Source organism: Scomber japonicus, chromosome 2 (genome assembly GCF_027409825.1).
Source record: "Scomber japonicus isolate fScoJap1 chromosome 2, fScoJap1.pri, whole genome shotgun sequence".
In the NCBI taxonomy this organism is placed as follows: Eukaryota; Metazoa; Chordata; class Actinopteri; order Scombriformes; family Scombridae; genus Scomber; species Scomber japonicus.
The window spans coordinates 39,256,343-39,278,279 of NC_070579.1; the positions used below are offsets into that span (position 1 = coordinate 39,256,343).

At 39.5% G+C, this 21,937-nt stretch overlaps 1 protein-coding gene across 1 annotated transcript; it reads right to left on the minus strand.

Annotated features, from left to right (window-relative positions):
- Positions 1-1,324: 1,324 nt before the first annotated feature.
- On the minus strand, positions 1,325-15,120 carry LOC128369413 (glycine receptor subunit beta-like). Its single transcript, XM_053330454.1, has 10 exons — positions 14,996-15,120; positions 13,801-13,907; positions 10,916-10,983; positions 10,317-10,543; positions 7,926-8,008; positions 6,301-6,438; positions 5,481-5,633; positions 2,564-2,712; positions 1,736-1,894; positions 1,325-1,621 (listed from the first exon to the last, which is right to left on the minus strand). Exons 1-10 carry the CDS (start codon positions 15,118-15,120, stop codon positions 1,325-1,327), a joined length of 1,506 nt encoding a protein of 501 aa, XP_053186429.1.
- Between the last annotated feature and the right edge of the window lie 6,817 nt (positions 15,121-21,937).

Here is a 21,937-nt window from a genome sequence, read left to right on the forward strand (position 1 = left end):
GCTTTTTAAGCTCACAAACACTTTAATGCAAACAACACGTACATACAAAGGACTGTCATTTGATGACATTATCCTGATTACGTATCTAGATACAGATAACATGTTAAAAGTCAGATTACTCCATACTAATTCATTTTAAAACCAGAGTATTTAATGCTAGGTTATTATTGTAAATTAGCGTTTATATACATTGATAAATTCATCTGGAATTATTGTTGTCTAATTAGATTTTACTGGCCAATGAGGCTAGGGCATGTGATAAGTGGAAAGACAAGGGTTAAAATGCTGGTGAATAAAACACATTGTCACAAAGTTTCCCTGGGAAAATGTCATTATGAAAAAAATATAGAAAAGTTTTGAAATATGGTATTTGATACAGTAGACACTACTGACATTGTTTCAAAAACCTTCTGCTCAGTTTTATATGATAATGACAATTTTGTTTCGTTTTTGTCATTCACAAATACAGTGCCTTTAAAAAGTATTCTCCCCCTTGGATGTATTGCTTTTATAAATTGTAATATAGATCTCAATCAGACTTACACATATGGACACTGTGATTTTACTGCATTCTTCTACGGAGGAAGAAAAAAAAAACACCACATAAACTATAGTGTGTTTGTGGTGATGAAACATAGCATCTAGTCTGATGGCCAAAAAGCTTTTTTCTAAATTATTTTTTTTTAAAGCTGAATCATAGTGACCATGATTCAGTTTATAAAAGCAATACAAGGGGAAATGGTCCAAGGGGGTGAATACTTTTTATAACATGAGAAAATATTGGCACAAAGAATCTCGTACAAACTGAGCAAATATGTTTTTATCATAAATAATGATGAAATCTCATAAATGTTTGTAGTGATTTATTGAATAATTTTACAATTGATTTAGTCATTTTTTCTGTTTATACTCATACAATTATAATGTATTATATCGTTAGTATTGGCTATTTGGAGTTCTATACTTCTAACATAAAGTGTTACCAGTAATCTTAGCCTCCATAAAAAGCATTTCTTTAGAATATACAGCATGGGGTATAGGTGTAACCACAGCAAGGTTTAGTTTACATTAAGCACAATGTCCTGTATCTGACAGACACACATGCAGTGCCTACTTGACACATGGCCTTATAGGGGGCTCAACCCAACAGCCCCAAGGCTTTGGAGTTGTGGCAATTCAATTCACTGTTGCACCAAGAGACAACAACAGCAGCTCTTAAATGATGGAAATCTTGATCATACCAGCACAGAGTTCAATATAAATATTTGCTTTTCTTTGTTCAGAATAGTTAATTTCAAACCAGTTGGTCACCCTCGTCTACTTCTTACAGATAGACCGACCAGTAGACCACATTGAAGAAGAGGAAGGAGAAAGGGAAGAGGGCTCTTGCATAGAGATCAATACGTTTGGCAGCAGCAGGTATGACAGGTTTGGGTGGGGGGGGTTTCTTGTTGGTTTTGCTCTGGGACTTGAGGGCACCTGATACTTCAACTGGTTTACCATAACAGTCAAAGTTGGAAAGTTCAAAATCTCGAGGTAGAGATCCCACGATGCTGAAGTCGTTGGAGCGAAGGTCTGACTTGGAGGTACAAACTTTCTTACAGCGAGTTTCAACCACCTGCTAAAAGACAGAGACTGACTCAATATATCATCTGATACTGTCACAAGAAAGAGTCATCAGTCCTGTCTTACAGTTTATTAGGGTTCCCCAGGAAGCCTGTATGTTTATATTTACCTGCAGAGTGTTTACATGGATGGGTGTTCCACCAGTCCCATTCACTGTGTTGTTTGTTTTATTTGGAGGCTTCTTTCCTTCTTTCTCTTTCAGGGCTTTCTCCTTAGTGGCCATTTTGGCCTTTTCCTCCTCAATCAGTTTTGGGCTGTTCAGTATCACCTACAGAGAGAGAGAGAGGGAAACCGACAGAGAGAGATAGAGGGAGAGAGAGGCAGGGGGAGAATGAGATGGAAATATAATGTACAATAATCTAAATGGTCAAATTATTTTAGATCAGCTCATCTGTACATGGCTCATTCATATCATCAGTGTTAAACTAAATAAGTCTGTAGTAGGATATGTAAATATTCCTCTCAGGCCTGACAATAACATTTTTCCTTTGGTCATCTGCATCGGGTTGGAAAGAGATAGTTGAAGAAACAGCTGAGTAGTTTTAGTGCTTCAGGCAGTAATCACTTTAACACTTGGCATAGCTGTGGAGTTGTTGTTGGAGAATGTTAGTCTCTGGGTGATGGTGTATAAAGTATTCACAAAATAATTCCCCTTCGGCTCACAAAGCTAATTAATAAGCTGTTAATCCAAAAAGTGCCCAAACATGATGAACTATTACCTAACTCCCCACACTGTAGTCTTGTGGTTGACTTATATTTTTGGCATTTGTGAAACTATTCAGCATCTTAGAAGATGACATTGCAATTCTTCTGAGAATTGATTGTTTCATCCACTTCCAGCCATTGCTTTCTCTTTCTCCCTTGCCAGGAAGGGTCTAACCCAGTGATGGGCATGGTGGTGTACCAGATATCTACACCTTTACATGCAAGAACTAACCTGTACCACAGCATATTCCACCAGTGATGAAAATCCAAAAAGTAGACAAGCAATGAGCCAGATATCAATGGCCTTTACGTAGGAAACCTTCGGTAGCTCTGAAGCCAGAGACATACTCTCACTGGACAAAGAGAGTACAGACAAAATACCTAAAAAACACAGATGTTAACACATTTCAGTCAACTAACTCATTTGGAATAGATTATTACCTAAATGAACATTAACATCAACGCTCTGACCTTGTCTTTCCTCATAAGGAACACAGCCTTACAACGATACTTTATTAGCTAATGAGCTCTGTCTGACTCACCAGTACTAGGGTCATTGGTTTGATTAGTACCTAATATTCACAATACTATTAAGAAAATTCTTCTGGACAGCATGAGCATTACCACGGCAACAGAGGATGCAGAATGTCACTCTCAGTAAAAGATTTATTAAAAGCTCCAAATAAATCACTTTTATCTAAAATCATTGTATATTCATTTGGTTTCATTTGTGTTCTATCACTCTCTCAGCTGTATCATCAGCATATGAGACAGAAAAAAGCCCTGAGAAGAGCCCATACAGAACACAGGTACACCACAAGGATACTGCCTGTGGTTTGTTCACTTATGACTGTCTCCAAACATCACAGTAACCAAATTGTTCAATTTACAGAAAATAATTTGTCACTGGATGTAGATAAAGCTAAGAAATTATCATTGATTTCAGGAAGCTAAGTATCTACTGCTTGTCGTTAAATATTTGGTGTTTAGCAGCTGAGAATGTTAAATGTCCATCCATGCATCCATCCATCCATCCATCCATCCATTTTCTGCCACTTATCAGGGGCCGGGTCGCGGTGGCATCAGGCTAGCTAAGCAATGTGACCCAGACTTCCTTCTCCCCAGCAATGTACGTCAGCTCCTCCTGGGGGATTGCAATGCATTCCCAGGCCAGAAGGGATATATAATCCCTCCAGTGTTTTCTGGTTCTACCCCGGGGTCTCCTCCCAGTTGGATGTGTCTGGAACACCTCAAGAGGGAGGCGTCCAGGAGGCATCCTGTCCGATCCTCCCCCTGGTGTCTGAGCTCCTAACCTTATCTCTAAGGCTGAGCCCAGATACTCGTTGGAGGAAGCTCATTTCAGCCGCTTGTATCCGAGATCTTATTCTTTCGGTCACTACCCAAAGCTCGTGACCATAGGTGAGGGTTGGAATGTAGACCGACTGGTAAATTGAGAGCTTTGACTTCAGGCTCGGCTCCTTCTTCACCAGGACAGTCCGCCTGTCGATCTCCCGCTGCATCCTACACTGACTCATGAACAAGACCCTGAGATACTTAAATTCCTCCACTTGGGTCAGTGACTCTCTCCCAACCCTAAGGCCTCACAGATGAGCGGAGCTACTTTCCTTTCGGCGCCCATGTTAATCAATGGTGTCGTTCACATAGGAAGTGCCGCAGCGCTCTGCCCTGTTGCCGGCTCGCGTCGTGCAGTGATCATTTCGGCGTCTGGTCTATTTTCTCCGCGTACCACGGCCGAATGTGTCAAGCCGGGCAGGAAGTCAAACAGTACCATGGTACAATTCATATTCAGTATTTGAACAAATGTTGGATTGAAACCCTAACCCTGACCCTAACCCTACCCATTAACACTGCATCTAATAATCTAGTTAGCCAGGGGGCTAATCGCTAAGCTAATATGAAGCTAACATGCTAATATACACACTTATACACTTTGTCAGGAAAAGGTCCCCACCGGGGAAATTCGTGCACTGCAGTACCGTGTGTGAACTCTGGGGTTCACACAAACTCAGGAAAACCAACCCTGTGGGTACCTTTTTTTTTCAAAAAAACTGCATCAGGCCTATAGCAATCGTACAGGGACTGAATGGCTCGCAGCAGTGACCCTAGTACCCCATACTCCTGCAACACCTTCCACAGGGTCCCCCAGGGGATACGGTCATAAGCCTTCTCCAAGTCCACAAAGCACATGTAGACTGGATGAGCGAACTCCCATGCCCCCTCCAGTAACCCTGCAACGGCTGGTGCCTCCTTTCCAGCTGGTCCTGTGTTCCACGGCCAGGACGGAATCCGCATTGTTCCTCCTGAATCAGAGGTTCAACAATCGGCCGGTGCCTCTTTTCTAGCACCCTGGCATAAGCTTTTTCCTGGAGGCTGAGTAGTGGGATCCCCGGATAGTTGAAACACAAACTCCGGTCCCCTTTTTTAACAATGGGGACCACCATCCCGGTCTGCCAGTCCATTGGCACTGTCCCTGACCTCCGTGCGACATTGAAGAGGTGTGCCAACCATGACAGCCCCACAACATTCAGAGCCTTCAGCATCTCAGGGCGAATCTCATCCGCTCCTGCACCTTGCCACTGAAGAGCTGTTTAACTACCTCAGTGACCTCTGCCAGGGATATGAATGAAGATCCCCCCGGATCATCCAGCTCTGCCTCTTCTACAGAGGACATGTTGGCCGGATTTAGGAGTTCCTCGAAGTGCTCCTTCCACCGCCCAACAATATCCCCAGTCGAGGTCAGCAGTTCCCTGCTCCTGCTGAGAACAGCCTGAGCTAAGCCCTGCTTCCCCCTCCTGAGTCACCTGATGGTTTGCCAGAACTTATTTGAGGCCTCCTGACAGTCGTTCTACATGGTCTCACCAAACTCCTCCCATGCCCGGGCTTTTGCTTCCGCAACTGGCCGAGCCACAGCCCTCCTGTTAAATGTTCATTGTTTAATGTTAATAACCGATAACTCTGACTACCTTGGACCGCCTGATTCTACTCTCCCACTTCACAAACACTACACAAAAACTTTCACCAACAAGACCATGACCAAGACCTGCTACAGCTAAGATGGAACAGGTCTCTCCATTGTGTTTTGTTAAATTCTGGATTAAATACAGTGTGTGTGTATTTTGGGGACTCACCCAGTGGCACCCTTGCAGCTGAGGCATCAGGGTTGATCCAAAATGATAACCAGGACAAAACGACAATTAACAGAGTGGGAGCATAAACTCCCATCATATAGAAACCAACCTGCCGCCGCAGTGTAAAGATCACCTCAACACAGGTGTAGTATCCTAGAAATAGACATAGAAGGACTAATTAGGATTACTCAGAAATATTCTGCCAACATTTACAGATAAAAATGACTCAAGTAAACTAAAAAGCATAAAAGAAAACCAAAGGTCTACATTCAGTGTCTTTTGAGTTTGATTTCCTCACAGCCTATCTTGTAAATGCAATTTATTTTCCTATGACAGCACAACCATTACTGTACATATAATGTATGTAACATTTAAAGATCCATCTGGTCTGCCTGGCCTCTCTTCCCAGTCTCTCAATTATTTTTTCATATGAGCTGATTTGGTTGGGGTGCAGGCATGTTCTTTTCATTCACTGTAGGTCACTACTGACTGTGTCTTGTAGTGCTCATCACAGGTTAAATATCTTGAGCTAAGAGCTGGTGATTGTGACCTCAGCGCTTTTGTCTGTCACATGTGATAGTGAATTGTATATTGTTGGGTTATGGACTGTTGATCAGACAGAACATTAAGTTCAAACACTGCATGATCATGATCATGATCATTTTTTGGAGTTATATACAGTATACGTAGCGCTGGAGTTAATAAGTCTACATATTCTAAAAGATTAAGCTTATTACAAATCATGGTAACATGCTTGATCATGCAGTGGCACAATGTAGTGGCTGTTCTATTGTTTTAATTACAATTACCAATTACTAACCTGTTCCTTGGTAGTACTTTGTGCAATTTCCATATTTGATGTCTTCTTGTTTGATGTCAAACTGAGGAAGAGCAATCTCATCCATCTGAACTGGGTCAGACTGCCACATGAACACAAGATCACTGGTGGTATAGCCAACTAAAACATAAAAAAGAAAATGAATAGCCTATATTTTTATTATCAACAGCTTAACAACAACATTGTGTGATCATCAGCTCCATGCAGCCATTTACCATCTATTACTGCAGGCTCTTCACCCTGACTTCAAGTGTGGACATTCAGCAAAGCTATTGAAACATTAATCTTCTGATGTGGTCAGACATCATATTGTACAAATGTGTCATCTTATAGCATAACCCGACCCTTAATGTATCTGTCTCATCTTAGAGAGTAGCTGCAATCTGTACTACAACTGGAGCAGATCCAAACCTGCAGATACCAATTATTCCTTCCACGATAAACTGAGTTTCCAGGATGGAAAAATGTTCAGAGGAGAGAGAGAGAGGTTATTCCAGATTCTCCCACGAGTGACAGCATTCACCATATTTGATATCATTAGTTCCTGGACACAAAACAACAAAAAGAGACACTCCACCCACATGACATTGCAGGCAGTTGAGTTCTCTTTGCCTTTGAAAACTAAGACTATTTAATAACTGTTCCAATTTGTAGTAAATTGACTACTTTACCAAATACCAAGTGTAGCAATGTAACTACAACAAGGGATTGTGAACATTGTGATATTGGTTAATGCAGCACATTTCTCATCACAGGAGTGTCAATGATTCAGCCAAAAGTGGAAATTGAAGCACAACATTTTCTCCTCCTGGATATCCCCAAAGTAACAACAAGGCCGAGTCAGCTGTAGAGACAGTTAAGCTGATGTCAAAAGCCAAAGCAGAAGGTAACACACCAAGCCAATATATTGATTCCAGCCCAGCACCAAGACTTCTGAGAAGGAGAACCCAGTCTCCTCTTTCCACCAGAGACAGTCCTCTACATCACTCCCTGATCAGTGTAGAAAACCATCTAGCTATCAACTCAATTATCTGAATTTCCTTTCAGGAGTTAGCTCTCACTTTAAGTATCTTGGCATAGTCTCACCCGTTCGATAGATAAAGAAAGCTGACTTGACTGTTTCCATTCGCCTAGTTTTCCAGGTCTAAAGTATTGTACTTGCCTAAATACAATCATGATGATGATCCTTATTTAGTTCTCTTGGTACAAAGATCTGAAGGTTGAAAATCCAACAATAAATCTAAATTGGCACCTCTAACTGCCATTACAACCTTCTTTATACCACACAGGTGAAGTGAGGCAACATCATGGTGCTTTTCAAATGAATGTCTTTATAATGTCTTTTAATTGTACTTTTGTGTTCACTTATCCTTTGTTTCAGATTCACCTACTGGCCTTTATGAATATATCTTCTCTTTCCCCATTTTCTGTTAATGCTTGTATTTATATGCAGGCTTGTTGTCATCTGCTGTGTGAAATGCCTGAGGATGATCACTTGACCAAAATGTAGCTATTAAATAAATTCCCCATAAGTAGTGAATGTGCAGACTATTGCTTTATCTTCTACACACCTGCATGCAAAGAGCACTCTGTGTTAATGTACTCACAGCTCTCCAGCTGCATCTTACACAGTTGTGTGTCCATGGGGAAGAGTGTAAGATCCAAGGGACAAGACAGCGTCACCGATAGCCTACAGACACAAAAACAAATACATACACACATTAACAAACCCACACACTGATAAGATTCCTTAGGACAAAAGATCAAAACAGGTCCATTGAAGAATAATTCTTGGTGAATTTCAGTTTGTTTCCTCACTCTTGATCAAACCCTCTCTCTCCATACTATCTAACAGAAGAGAAACATCAAGACCCAAGGATAATTACTGTATAATCAAAATCAGAATTTGTGAGAAGTGTTATTTCTTATGTTGTATGTATTTATATTTCCAAAATAATTTACCATAAAAATCTAAATGTTTCTAATTCTAAACTAATCCTCCCAATGCCACAGACAGCAGTGTGAGCTACAGTCATGCTTAATGGTTCTGTGACTATGTACCTTGGCACAGTGGTGCTTTGAGTTAATATGCTGACAATGACAACACTTACATGCTGATGTTAAGCAACAGTTGTGCTTCTAAAGGTACTTTATTTGTCACACATACAGTTGTACGGTGAAATTCATTCTTTGCATTTAACCCAGCTTAAGTACCAGGAGCAGTGGACAGCTACTGTGCAGCACTGTGGGAGATTTTTTTGACAATGGGAGCACCGAAAGGATACCCATGCAAGCACAGGGAGAACATGCAGGCTCCACAGAGAAAGGCCCTGTCCCAGCTGGGTTTTGAACCCAAGACCTTCTTGCTGTGAGGCAAGTGAAATCGGTGAATCAATAAATACAAACACTGTTGATTTCTTCCCTTGGAGCTGACATGTAAACTATTTTGGTTCAGTGAATGTCTGCTGTCAGTCAGCCTGGCAGCTGACCTCTCAGCTCCTCAGGAGCTGTTGCTAACAGGCAGCTGCTTCTGTGGACAGAGACACTGAAAGCATGTTGGAGGCTGTGTGGTGAGAAAGTTAACGTAGAACTGGATTACTTAGATAACAAAGAGAACTGGTGAAAAAAATCCATAGGTTTTGTAATTGTGTTGATGGAGAATACAGGAATTGTTATGGTGAAATCAGATGTTGGTGCTCTCTGTGTGTGGTGGTACAGACATGGGCAAAGCTGAGAAATGTATATTTTTTACTTAGTACTGGATAACATATGTGGGGATTAGCATATGTTGGTCTGGATAAACACATGGATTAAGTATGTATGGGTGTGTATATGTATAAGGAGTGCTTGGTCTAATAGCAGCGTTTTTAGTCCAACAACCTCACCTCAACCTTAGTAGCAACACCTCACTCTATAAATCTGTTATTATTCTAATATAAAATATGTGTTTGTTGAAATACTGAAACACTTAAAGTTTTAGTCATACTTACAAGATTGCAAACCAAAATGAGAACACATTATCAAATGCTATGTTTGTTGTTACAGCATGATGTTTCATACACTTTGGAATTTGGAATCTTCCTCGACCGCTTGGTATGAGAAAGACAGAAGGAGAAAGAAAGATGAAGACACAGAGAGGTACAGAGTATGACTAATGATAATAATAACAGCAGCATGCATGGATGTCAAGCAGGACATGGTGGAGGCTCTTGGCTCCATGGCTTCTGCAACAACCTGTGAGACAAGAGAACACAAAAACTACAGGGAAGAAGTTAAGTTAGAAACATGCAGTTTTGGTACATGAATGTGAACAGATAGAGAGGGGGGGTTGATTCTGCTATAATGGCAGAATCATATCTGTTGTACTGAATGATGTTTTAGTCTGATTGGTTTACCCATCTTTTATATAAAGTGTGTGGCTTTTAGAGAGAGAGATGGAGAGACATCACTTTGACATTAAACTCTGTCTTCATGCTCACTATCACACCTTCATTGTGTTGGTCTTTTGTACATTTTCAGGTAAAACACAGGAACCCAGCTCACCCTTGTTATTAGGGGTAGCTGAGGCTCAGAAAGTAGCTCATCCGCTAATCAGAAGATGGTTTGATCCCTGGCTCCTCCAGTCTACGTGTCAAAGTGTCCTTAAGTAAATACTGAACCCCAAAGTCCTGATTAATATGCCAGCAGTGTGTCAGTGTGTGTGTGAATGTCATCACACAGTCTCTATACATGCTAACTAGCAGCTTGGCACCTTGTATTGCAGCCTCCCATCAGTATATGATTGTTTATGTGAATGGGTGAATGTTAGTGTTTTAAATGGTCAGAAGACTAGTAATGCTCTATGTAAATGCACTACCATTTAGTCCATTTAGTCAGATTGTAAGTTGTAGCTTGTACTTTGTAAGTTAGTTGTTAATCATGTGTTGCCTACTGGCTTTAATCAAAGAATGGATGATTTACCACTGCTGTGAAAAAGTAAGACAAATGTATGTCCACACCTCATACTGATTAAGACGTCTCCATTCCTGAAGATGAAGAGCAGAATGTTGTCCTGTGTGACATCGTGAAAGTTTGCGTTTTTTTCATTGGCAAAAAAAAGGTCTGGTTTCCACAAACACTGGAACATCTTCGGGTCAATAGTCAGTGTTTCACTTTTATAGTCAGTAGGAAGTCGTAGGCGAGGGTCATTCCATCTCTGCCGAAGAAATATATTCACTCTGTAATCCTGTACAGAGAAACAAAGTATTAGTAATAGTCTCCATGTCTGCTGCAGCTCCTGCTACTGCTACTGCTGTTGCTTCTACTGGTACTCTTTCAGTTACTGATATTCTAAGGTTAGTGCTAATATTACTATTAATAGTACCATGTTATGTTTTGACTACTGTGACAGTGTAGGTCATCCGAATTATGAGAAGACATATCTTAGTCATATCAAGCATAGCATAGTAGCTACACTACACATGGACAGTCACAATTTGAAACTAAAGAAAATACAAAAGTAACATTGTGTGTGTGTGTGTGTGTGTGTGTGTGTGTGTGTGTGTGTGTGTGAGTGTGTGTGTGTGTGTGTGTGTGTGTGTGTGTGTGTGTGTGTTACCATAGTTGTCTCCTGGATGGAGCCAAAGCTGTTAATGAAGATGTTCACCTTGGACTCAACAGGGATACCTGAAACACACACAACACACACAACACATATGACACATATAACTATTCTATTCCATGTAAAGCAGTGATATGCAGTACGTTGTCTCATCAAATGCTAATGAACCACTGTATAAACACCTTTTCCACTTGAAAATTGCACATGAATGTACTGAAAGAACGTACGTAAGCACTAGATCTAAACATATATTTGTGTATGGAAGGATGTTAAAAAAGGTTTCAGAAGTCCACACATAATCACAATCACAATCGCCTGGAACACAAGTATACTAAGAATGTGTTTTGGTGTTTGCTCCCAATAACACAACAGGCAGGTGTGCACACAATATACAAATTAAGATCCCATCACTCATACCACATGTGAAGGTGGACTGTGTGAACACAGCATGTGAACACAGTGTGTCCTGGGTCTGTTTTCTGACAGACTATTATATATTATATTATCCGAAGCTGTGTTCAACTTGTTTTATAACAGGATAAAGTTGTGTATGTGAATTACTAAAACAAAAAACACTTCCCCTGTTTTTGTCTTCAAATCAGAAATTGGAATAGAAATTAAACCAAAAACAGTAAATTATTTGATTTACGCTTGTCCATCTAAAAAAAAAAAAGCAGTTAAACATGTAGTTCTGTTTCTCCTGCATAGTTTCCTCTGTCCTGTCAAGCTGATAACTACACACACACACACAGTCTCCCTCTCTAGCCTCTCTAGAGTGTAAATTCATTGGAGCTTACGTATTATGATGCTTGAATGAGCAGAATGTATGTGCACATACACGTGTACAGGCTTGGCAGAGCATAAAAAATGTCACCTATATAATATTTTGATTGTAAGACCACATATGAGCATTGTGTGTATACATCTATATGCACATGTACAGTCTCCTACTTGCACATGGGTAAGGGTAAATGAATGACACATATACATTATGAACAGAATGCATGTGCACATTTATATTTATGTACTTTGTATACTCATAGACGGCCAGTGTCTGTGGAACAGGTCCTCAATCTGTCAGCTGTTTGCTGGTTTGTCTTTAGTAGCTGAACTGTAGGCCATGAGGTCTGGGTTCAGCAATGGTAGCAGAGTCTGCCATGCTGCTTTTTGAATAGGTCTTTTTTTTTTACCAGCTGTGCATGTCGTCACAGTTTTTATATCATCCTTTTTGTTAAACAGAGATCTTACATTAACCAGGAAAATGCTTGGGAGAGGAGAGACACACAGAAGTTTACATTCAAAATATTTTTTGCCAATTTTTAAAATAAGTAAATAAAAGACCCCATTCCTACCAAGACCACCCAAAGGGACTACCTTTGTGATATTTTCAGGTCACACAGGTCTCTGCTGGTACACCCTAAGCATAGGACCCCCACACCCCCATGTGTAGCTGAAGCACTATTTAAGAGTGCAGGAATATTTGTTAATCATGTAGTGTGAGTGTCAGTGCACAATTACATAGTTGCAATTTCAATATATGTACAGTGTGAGTGTGTGTGTGAGTATGTGTGTGTGAGTGTGTGTACGTGTGTGTGTGTACAAGAGGTGAAGGACATCTGGTTGTAGCTTGAAGCTCCACAGAGCAAATCAACCACACACACTCCTCATGTTCTCTCTGCTCTCATGCTGTTTGCTCTTTAGCACTGCATCATCTCTCCATCTCTTTAACCTTATGTCAACATCTCCCCTTTTTATTCCTTGCTCTAAAACAATGTCTACTGTTGAATTATAGTTCCTTTTTTCTAAAAAACAAAAAAAACAAAAAAACAAAAAACAACTGGCAGAAGCTTTGACATGAGTCACAATGAAGAATTAAGCAAATAAAGTGGATGTGCTGCTACATCTTAGTGAGGTTGCAAATGGAGTAACACAACAACAGCATTTAATATGTTTATGTTTGTAACTTTCATTTATGACAGTATATAAAATGTAAATGTTAAATGTTATTCAAATTAAATTCAGATTTATTGTTAAATAGTTAAGTTAAAAAAAAGTAAATATCACAGAAAGGTTTATGATGACATGCTTTAAAATATATTCGCTGACCTTTCAACATAATTAACTTAAGACAACAAACTAAAAAAATATTACATCACTGGATGCAGAAAAAGCATTCAACAAAGTTAATTATAACATAAGTTACAATAAATGACACTAATTTGGTTTTGGAGTTCATCTACTTGATAAGGATGCTTTACATGTCACCATAAATGATGGTACAAAACAGACTTGAACACTTCCAGGGAACCTGAAAAGGATCTCACTCTCCTCTCACTGTTCACTATATTTAATGGGCCACTTGCAGCAACAATTAGACAAAATAATCAAATCAAAAGAATTCAGACTCACAACAGAAAAAAGCCTGTATGCAGATGACATGTTGCCTTACCTCTGAAATAGTATTCACACAGTCCAACCTCAACATTTATGCACATTTTACACACTCTACAGCTATTAGTGCACTCAGACTGACTTCCTATTGCATCAGCTTCAGTCTCAAACTGTGGTAGCTACCTCTTAGTCTGAACAGCCTAACTCTGAAAACCTAACCTAAAATTCAGATAAACTTTGGAACATATTATTGCACAGAATAAGAACTGTGGCAGTTGCCCTCATCTTTTACACTGGAAATGCAATGAGATCTTTAGAAGGATAGAAAGAACAGGAGAAATGTTTACAGCAAACTAAACTGTCTTACTATATTGTGAATCTATCGTTTTGATGGATACAAAGGAATACATTCTGACCTGGTCCTGTGTGGCAACCTTCACTCTACAAAGAACTTGTTTGTCATGACTTACCTGTGTAGTTTGTTATATTACCTTGAAAGTTAGGCCTTATTCTTGGGTCATAACTGACCATCAGACGATTCAAGATGTTGGAAGTGGAGTTAGCAGGAACCTGGGCCAAATCCTCTGCAGATAGCTGGCTGTTAAACACAATGTTAATAATAACATATAAATTCCTCGTCCCTCACTGCATTCTTTAGCAGTGGCCAGTCAAATACTGTGTACACTTTTTTGATGACTTTGCTGAGCTATATACTACTGAGCTATGTATACTGTCTACAACCTGCATTGACTTTCAGTGTTTAGTTCCTGTTATGGAACCCAGGATAGAGGCACTGAAAAACTGTTTTGTATTGTGGATGAGTATGGACTGACTCAGCATGTGATAAAGAACAGTGGACATTCTCACCCTCAAGGGTCTGAACATTTCTAGGGTCACAGTGACTGATGTTACAGTCTCTCATCATTCCTGTGTTTCTCTGTCTTTCACTGTGCACACAAATGTTCCAATGCAGTTAAACATAAACAGTATATCACTGAAAACATCACTGAATTATTTATTTAGACTTTCTCTTCCACACCTACCCTCTTTTGGGTCTTAGCCAATGAGCTTGTATATAATTTCAGTTCTAGATTTGTTCCAAGAAACAAATCTCCAGATTCATCTATGAAGAGACACTTTGCATTTACAATTTGGTTTGATATACTGGGAAATGCAATCCATGCAACAAATACAACATCCTTGCAAAGAAAAAAAAAAGAAGAAAGAAATAATGCATGTTTTATTTGCTCATATTGACAGGTTGACAAATGTGTCATTAAACCCTGAATTTATCCACGTATCCACAAGTCATGCAATAAATCTAGCTCAGAAAACATTCAGTGCCTCCATCCCAGGTATTATTATTATTATTATTATTATTAATATTATTATTATTATACATCATACATATTTGGAGGTGTGCCTATTATACTGCTGACTATATACTGAAGAAGCATTGCCCTGTGTGTTGATTGGTCTAGTTGTTGCTATTAACAGAGAGGATTGTGGATCTACAGGAATAACTGACATCATTCATATTATAAGGCAGCAGAAAACATGATAGAGTAAGTAATAAAAAGCAAAGTAAGACAATATGGGCAGAATAGTCTGAAATGTGATATGGTGTAATGAGTGATAATGTTGATAGTAATGGTAACATATTTGGAGACCAGTATATTTACTCACGAAGGACAGACGACTTGCTTGCCTTTCTTTCCCTTCTTTGTGGATTTTCCTTCTTTGGCTGTGGTCAAATGCCAACAGCTCAGCAACAGCAGCAGCACAATCACTGGCCTCAATCCAGCAGCCATGGTTCCTAAAACACAGTTAAATGCTGACCTTATCACATGATACTTGTAAAACAATATTTAACCACAAATGTACAGGGATCATATTATGCCACGCTCCCAGTTTAATGTTTTCATTTGTATGGTTTATGTACAACCATTTATAGCTGAACAAGCCATGGATGCAGCCCCTCTCCCTCACTGTGCCTGTAACCAGCCATGGATGCAGCCCCTCTCCCTCACTGTGCCTGTAACAGGCTGTTACGTGTCTGTTCAATGCAACTTTCCTCTGATTGACTGACTGTTAGCCCACACACAAGCTAATCATAGGTAACAGACTTTAGTCCTCAGAGAGCAGAGGGGAGGAGAGAACCTAGCATGATCATAAATAACAGCAACACACAATCGAGATTCTCACACCCAGCTGAAATGAAAGACTGTGTAAAGGGAATTCAGACATTTTCTTCTACACACACATTAAATAGGTAATAAATGGTCGGGTCTGAATCACTGCCGCGTGATTAGCATAAACCCGCCCTGCTGCTGTAGAGGTATAAATACATTCAGCGCACACTACTACTACTACAGTCTACAGTTAGCCAATTAGCTAACGTGCTAGCCGCTGAGCTAGCAGCTAAGTTAGCCGCCGAGTTAGCAGCTGAGTTAGCCACCGAACTAGCAGCCGAGTTAGCAGCTGAGTTAGCCGCCGAGCTAGCAGCAGAAAGCTCTCAGATGTAGGTGGTGACTTTGATTGACAGGTGACACTTGGCTAACTGTAGACGGGATCATCCCTATGTTCCCCGGTCACATACAAAGTGAGGAACATAGGACCCGGGGAACATAGGGATGATCCCGTCAGAATCAATGCCAAGGCACAAGCTGTTCTGTAAGCTTCTGGTGTCCCATCACCTTACTAAGACACTTCATGTTGGTTTGTCCTTTAATTTGTCACCCATTTATAGTGTATCAACTGCTTAGCTCAGCTCAGCCGTGTTTTTCAATTGTCTATTAGTCTATTAAGTTTTTATTTTAATCAACTACACTGTCCACACAAGTCATGTTACAGCTTGCACTCACAAGTAATGCTGGACCCAGAGTGGATTTTTATGCTTCCTCCATTTTTACAGGCATAACAGTGATTATTTATTGGGCTTTGAGCTCTTCAGTGCTCTGCATGTGCAATCTGTCCACAACTTTGAATAAATCTCTTTATTTGTAATCTTTGCACACCACATCACAAAGCTAAGCAACCGTAGTGGGGGAAGTCATGCCAGGGCAATAAATCAGCAGAGGGTATCACAGTGGAGACAGGTGGACCCAAATGCAAAGGCTGAAAAAAAAGGTTGAATTATCTTATTTTTTCTCCTAATGGAAATTTAAGAGAAATTTAAGAGAATGTTGCTGCATGAGGCCCATTGTCTGTCTTTATTCATAAGATGATGTCTTTCATAATGTGTTAATTATTCATTTAACATTGAACACTTTGGGTCTTCATATTAGTCGAGCAGTAATCTATTTTTACTTCTGCTTGAGCACAGTGTTTGGCTGATCTAACCACCTCTGAACAAGATCTATGAACAGTTGTGTCATGTGTACAATTCTTCCACCATCATATGAGTGATTTAAATAGCATTGGAGAGCTTATGTAACTGCATAATTACACCAATCCAGTCCGTGCCAACTAACTGACAGGTTTAATAACTGGACCCTTTTAGTTGAACTAGTCTTGCTGGCTGATAATAGTATGATATAGCATTATACTAATAATCATCAAGCTGTGCTCTCAACCTTTGTTAGCCATGCTTACAGCATAGATAAAAGGATGGTGATCCTTGCTGTCTTGGTTCAAAAATGTGGTCCACAGAGAAACATCTCAACAACTTTTGAGTGAGGTGCCATTGGTGTATGGATATTTATATTACCAATATTACAATATTTTGGTTTATGGCCAAAGACTTGAAAATAAATGTCATTCCCATCAGGCCCGGCGATATTCTGTGTGTAGTGGTAATTTGCATAAAAGCAATAACAGATGCAAATGTGTAATCATCAAATAGGAAAAATCATTTGTAATTGTACAAGCAGCAATAAGCACTGTGCGTGAACTGAAGGAGGTCAGTTTAAACAGCTCAGAATTTTGAGGGTTATTAAACTTTATTTGAATTATTAAAACATTACTTCCTGTATGCAAAACATGGCGCTGGAGATGTGGGAAATTGTATTCACATTTGATGACCTATGAGTAGGGGTGTGACGAGATCTTGCGACGATATTTCTCGTCGAAGTGAATTTTGTCTCGCGAAACTATAATTAAGGGCCGCACCAAAAAAAAAAAAAAAAAAAAAAAAAAAGACGATCGGTTTTCTATCGCTCATCTGCACTTCATGTCTTCTTTTTATAATGTCACGTGTGGATCATTAACCTTGTTAGAGCTTCTACCTGCTGAGAAGATCTCAGTCAGCAGTATGAGATGAGGAGAGGAGCAGCAGTAAGCAAGTTAACCTCAGGTCTCTACACTGAGCCTGAAGCAGGAGGAGCGGGGAATCTAGCGCAGCTATGGAAGCCTAATGATGCCAAAAGTAAAATGAGTCACACTACCAAATTATAACAATTTATATGTTGTTCTACTTGTGTATTTATGTGATACAGGATTTGTGCAATTTACTTTTATTTCTGTGTTTTTTTATTAGTAATATGTTATAATTTGTGATAATTGGATTCTTTATTTAATTTATATATTAGAATTGTTTCTACTCTTTATAATTTACTTTTTAGTATATGTGATTGCATCTAACTTTTGTATTTATGGTTGTTATTTCCGTAAATTCCAAAATTATCCATCTATAAAATATCTATATGAGGAAACCTTTTACAGTGCTGCATACTGAATATGATCATTATATATTTAGAAAGTAGAACTAAAAATTAGTAGTTAAAACATTTCAATGCCATTTCCATTTTGTGAATTTCAAATAAAAGAACAGTGATATATTTCCTCATTGAAGTTTTCTTAACTCAATATCGTGTCTCGTCTCGTCTCATGAGCTGAGTGTATCGTCACACCCCTACCTATGAGTCATGAAGGCTTCACTTCCTGTTGCCCATATGACGCAATATTACTAAACAGGGTTGAGGAGTAACGAATTAACGGCGTTACATATTTAAAATACAAAATATGAGTAACTGTATTCTGTTATAGTTACAGATTAAATTGGTGTATTCAGAATACAGTTACTTTCTTGAAAAAGATTACTATAAGATTACTTTACTGCACCACTCAGGTTGCACTGTGCTGCAAATCAATGCAAGAGCACTTTCCACACAACACCAAATGACAATTGCGGAGGACGACATGAACGACCAAGAGGAGGAGGACAAAAATGCCCTTTTGGCATAGAAATACATTTTACCTATACACCTGATAAAGAAGGTCGCAACATCAAAGTGCAGTGCAAGCTTTGTTTACCATCAAGAAGCTGCTTTCAGCATCGAGAGACTCCACGTCTAACCTAAGCCTCTTGAGTTAAGTTGGCTAATTGGCGTTAGCTAGCAGGTCGGGTGATGTAAATTATAACCATTGTGTGGGGAGTGGGGACTGACAAAACAACGGAGAAATTAACCCGGCAACTATTAACAACTTCTTAAGCCCAAGATCCCCCGCTGGCGGGGCAACAGCGCCCCCCATGAATTAAACACGTCTCAGGGCAGTTTTTTTTTTTAAACTTTTTTTATCATCAAATATTATGAACAATTGCGGCTCAGGGCAGTTAAACAATCACGAATATAGTCATATGACACCATGACTCGCAGAACAAACCGTAAAAGAAAAATCCAAACAAACTTCCCGTGTAAATTTACAACTACGAATTATGTCATACCTCCACTGTTTTTATGGTTAAAAGTTGTGTCTGGCTGCATAATATTCCTAGTAACAGTAACAGCAATATCTCTGGATCATTTTGAGTCGATTCAAGTCAGTTTCCATTTATTTACATGGCATGGGGGATGAATTGCAGATAGTCTGCCTCGTCGTACTCAATGCGAACACGCGGTCTTTGTCTCCATCTAGTGGTTGAACTGTGCTATTGTGACAGATTTAGCCAACTGCACTACTTTCTAATCTACAAGGTGTGAACTTTCTGCTGTGCTTGAGCCCATATTTTTCCTTCATTCATCAATATTTAAGAATAAAAATTATAATAATTATAATTAAATAATTTAAATTTAATAATTTATGAGCTGTGGAAATTAATAAAGGTAAAAGACACTGAAGAATGTTGACTCTTGGGTGCCATTTTTCTTTAAATAGTATCAGTTGCAGGACAAAATGTGTTTTGTGTATTTACATAACTTTTCCTCTGAAGACAGGAATAAGATCGTTCTCTAAAGCAAGTGTTAACTAAACTAAAAATAATCCGAAAGTATTTAGAATACATTACTTGAATAATCCAAGGGAATACATTACAGATTACATTTTAGGACATGTAATCAGTAATCTGTAGGGGGATACATTTTAAAAGTAACCCTCCCAACACTGTATATAAGTGAAATATTAATGCAGCAATACATTTACTAGAGGGCAGCTGACATGGATATACATTTTCATGAATATTGGGCACAGCATGTATGAGATAACTATCATTTCCTGTGTCCACTATGTGGTGATAGAGAACACCCACTGATTATATGTTATGTTACTGTGTCAGATTATGTTTGCCACATAAAGTTGACTTCCTGTTGTCAGTATGTGGTGCTATGATATACTGGTATGCACAATTTGTACACACCCATGGAAACACTCACCGATTTGTCCCTGGTTGACAAATGCAAAATATTTTAACCCTCTTCTTGAAAACTTGAATGATAAATCTGGATGGGGAAAGTGAAGAAGTAGCACTTAACCCCAAATGTTCCAGTGGAACTGCTCAGTGGCCAGCAGATCAGACTGTGGTTAGACTGGACAGCTTCCAGGTATGAATGTGTAGCTGTGTTAATGTGGTCAGGACTTTCCTAAAAAATATACACAATAAATAAAGGTTGAAAAAGAAAACCATAATAATTGCTGGTCTATTGAAGACAAATGGCCCTCTGTGTGTGTTGAATCATCATCAAGAAGTCCCTGCTGGTATGCTGCTCATCAATCTGAGGCAAAGGGTAGTTGGTAAGCTCCACACAATGGATAGTACTGTCCATTTTTTCACTAGGTACAACAGGTCCTGCCCACTCACTGTTTGACAGTCTGTCCAATTCAGCATCCACTTGTGACTTCAGGGCAAATGGCAGCTGGCAGTTTTGGCAAAACTTGCAGGGTTCACCAAGATTATTGCCTTGACATCATGCAGAGTACCATGTTCATCTTTTATATACCTCAGAGCACAGCTACAGCACATCCTCTTGATTGCAGTTCACTGACATGTTATATTTCTTTCCAGTTCAGAGCAAGTTGGACCTCTCCCTTTAACCACTATGCCTCTCTGCTTTTCATAGCTCACAGTGGCTTTAAATTTGTCCCAACACAGGTATTACTCCCCAGGGCCGGAGTGGGACTCACTTTCAGCCCTGGAGTTTCACTCCTCAGACCAGCCCACCTACAATAATTACAATAATGTAATAAGAACCATAAATGTTAGGTCTGCAATACCACGCTGTTCTCTAAAGCCTTGTAATTTATTGTACTTTTCTGAAATATTTTCAATTCAGTGCAAGTAAATGCTTCACAATTTATTTCAACACAAGTTAAAGTGCACATCTCCAACATTACAGCACATCCTTTTCAACAATATCAGAATGTTAAACATGTATAACAAATAAAATTAAGTGCACTAGTTCTCTGCAAGTTTGTACTTGCCAGTAACTCTGTCATAACTGTCTAACGATGCAGTCTTTTCCTCTGCATAGCTTCAAAGACACATTGCCAACCCTAAAACAGTAATAAACGCCTGAGCAGTGCACTGGTCTCTGCGACTTTGTTGATTACAGTGTCATTATCCAAAGACATGAGAATTTCTTTCTCAGTGCACATGAGCATGAATGCATCAAGTTTCCTTTGGGTCAAACTGCTCCTGAGTCTGTTTTTTATGAATTTCACTGTTGAGAAACTTCTTTCACAGGCTACTTGTGTGATGGACAGTGTTAACAGCAACTTGTAGGCCAGTCCGATCACATGGTAGGCATCAGTGAGCAGATTGTACTGAGAAAGGATTAGATGAACACAAATGACACAGTTTTTACAGGAGGAACAAGTTTTGCTCTCTAGTTCAACATCCTGTTGTTCCATGGAAGGATCCTCCTCACTTCCCTGTGGCATTTGACTAGCTGTCCTGACAGTGTAACCCTCCATGAAACAGGTGCAAAAGGCAGAGGATCACTTATAACACTGCAGACACACTTAATAAAGTTGTGGATGTGATCAGCCAAAAGATCAAGGCAACTATAGCTGAGGAAGTGAAACAAGCCGGCATGTTTTCAGTTCAGATCAGACATGTATTGGAGGACTACACACATTTTGTTACAGCAGCTTGCTCACCTGTGTCTTCTACAATGACAGCAGCAATCCCCTCCTCACAAATGTCTCCTGGCTCTGCTTCTGACACTAAATCACACTTAAAAAATGTTCAGGTTTCTTTTTTGTTTTTACAAAGATGAAGAGAATTTCCATTAATGCAGTGCTGCATTAACCAGCATTATCAATTATCTCAGGCCATGTTTTCATAGGGCAGCATCTCCCCCCCCCTAACAGATCAGCAGCGCGGACAAGCCACGACGCAGAATGTAAACAACGTCACCCTGTTCAGCACTATGGACAGCTGCAGGGGAGGCGGTGTCTGTGACTCTGAATGGA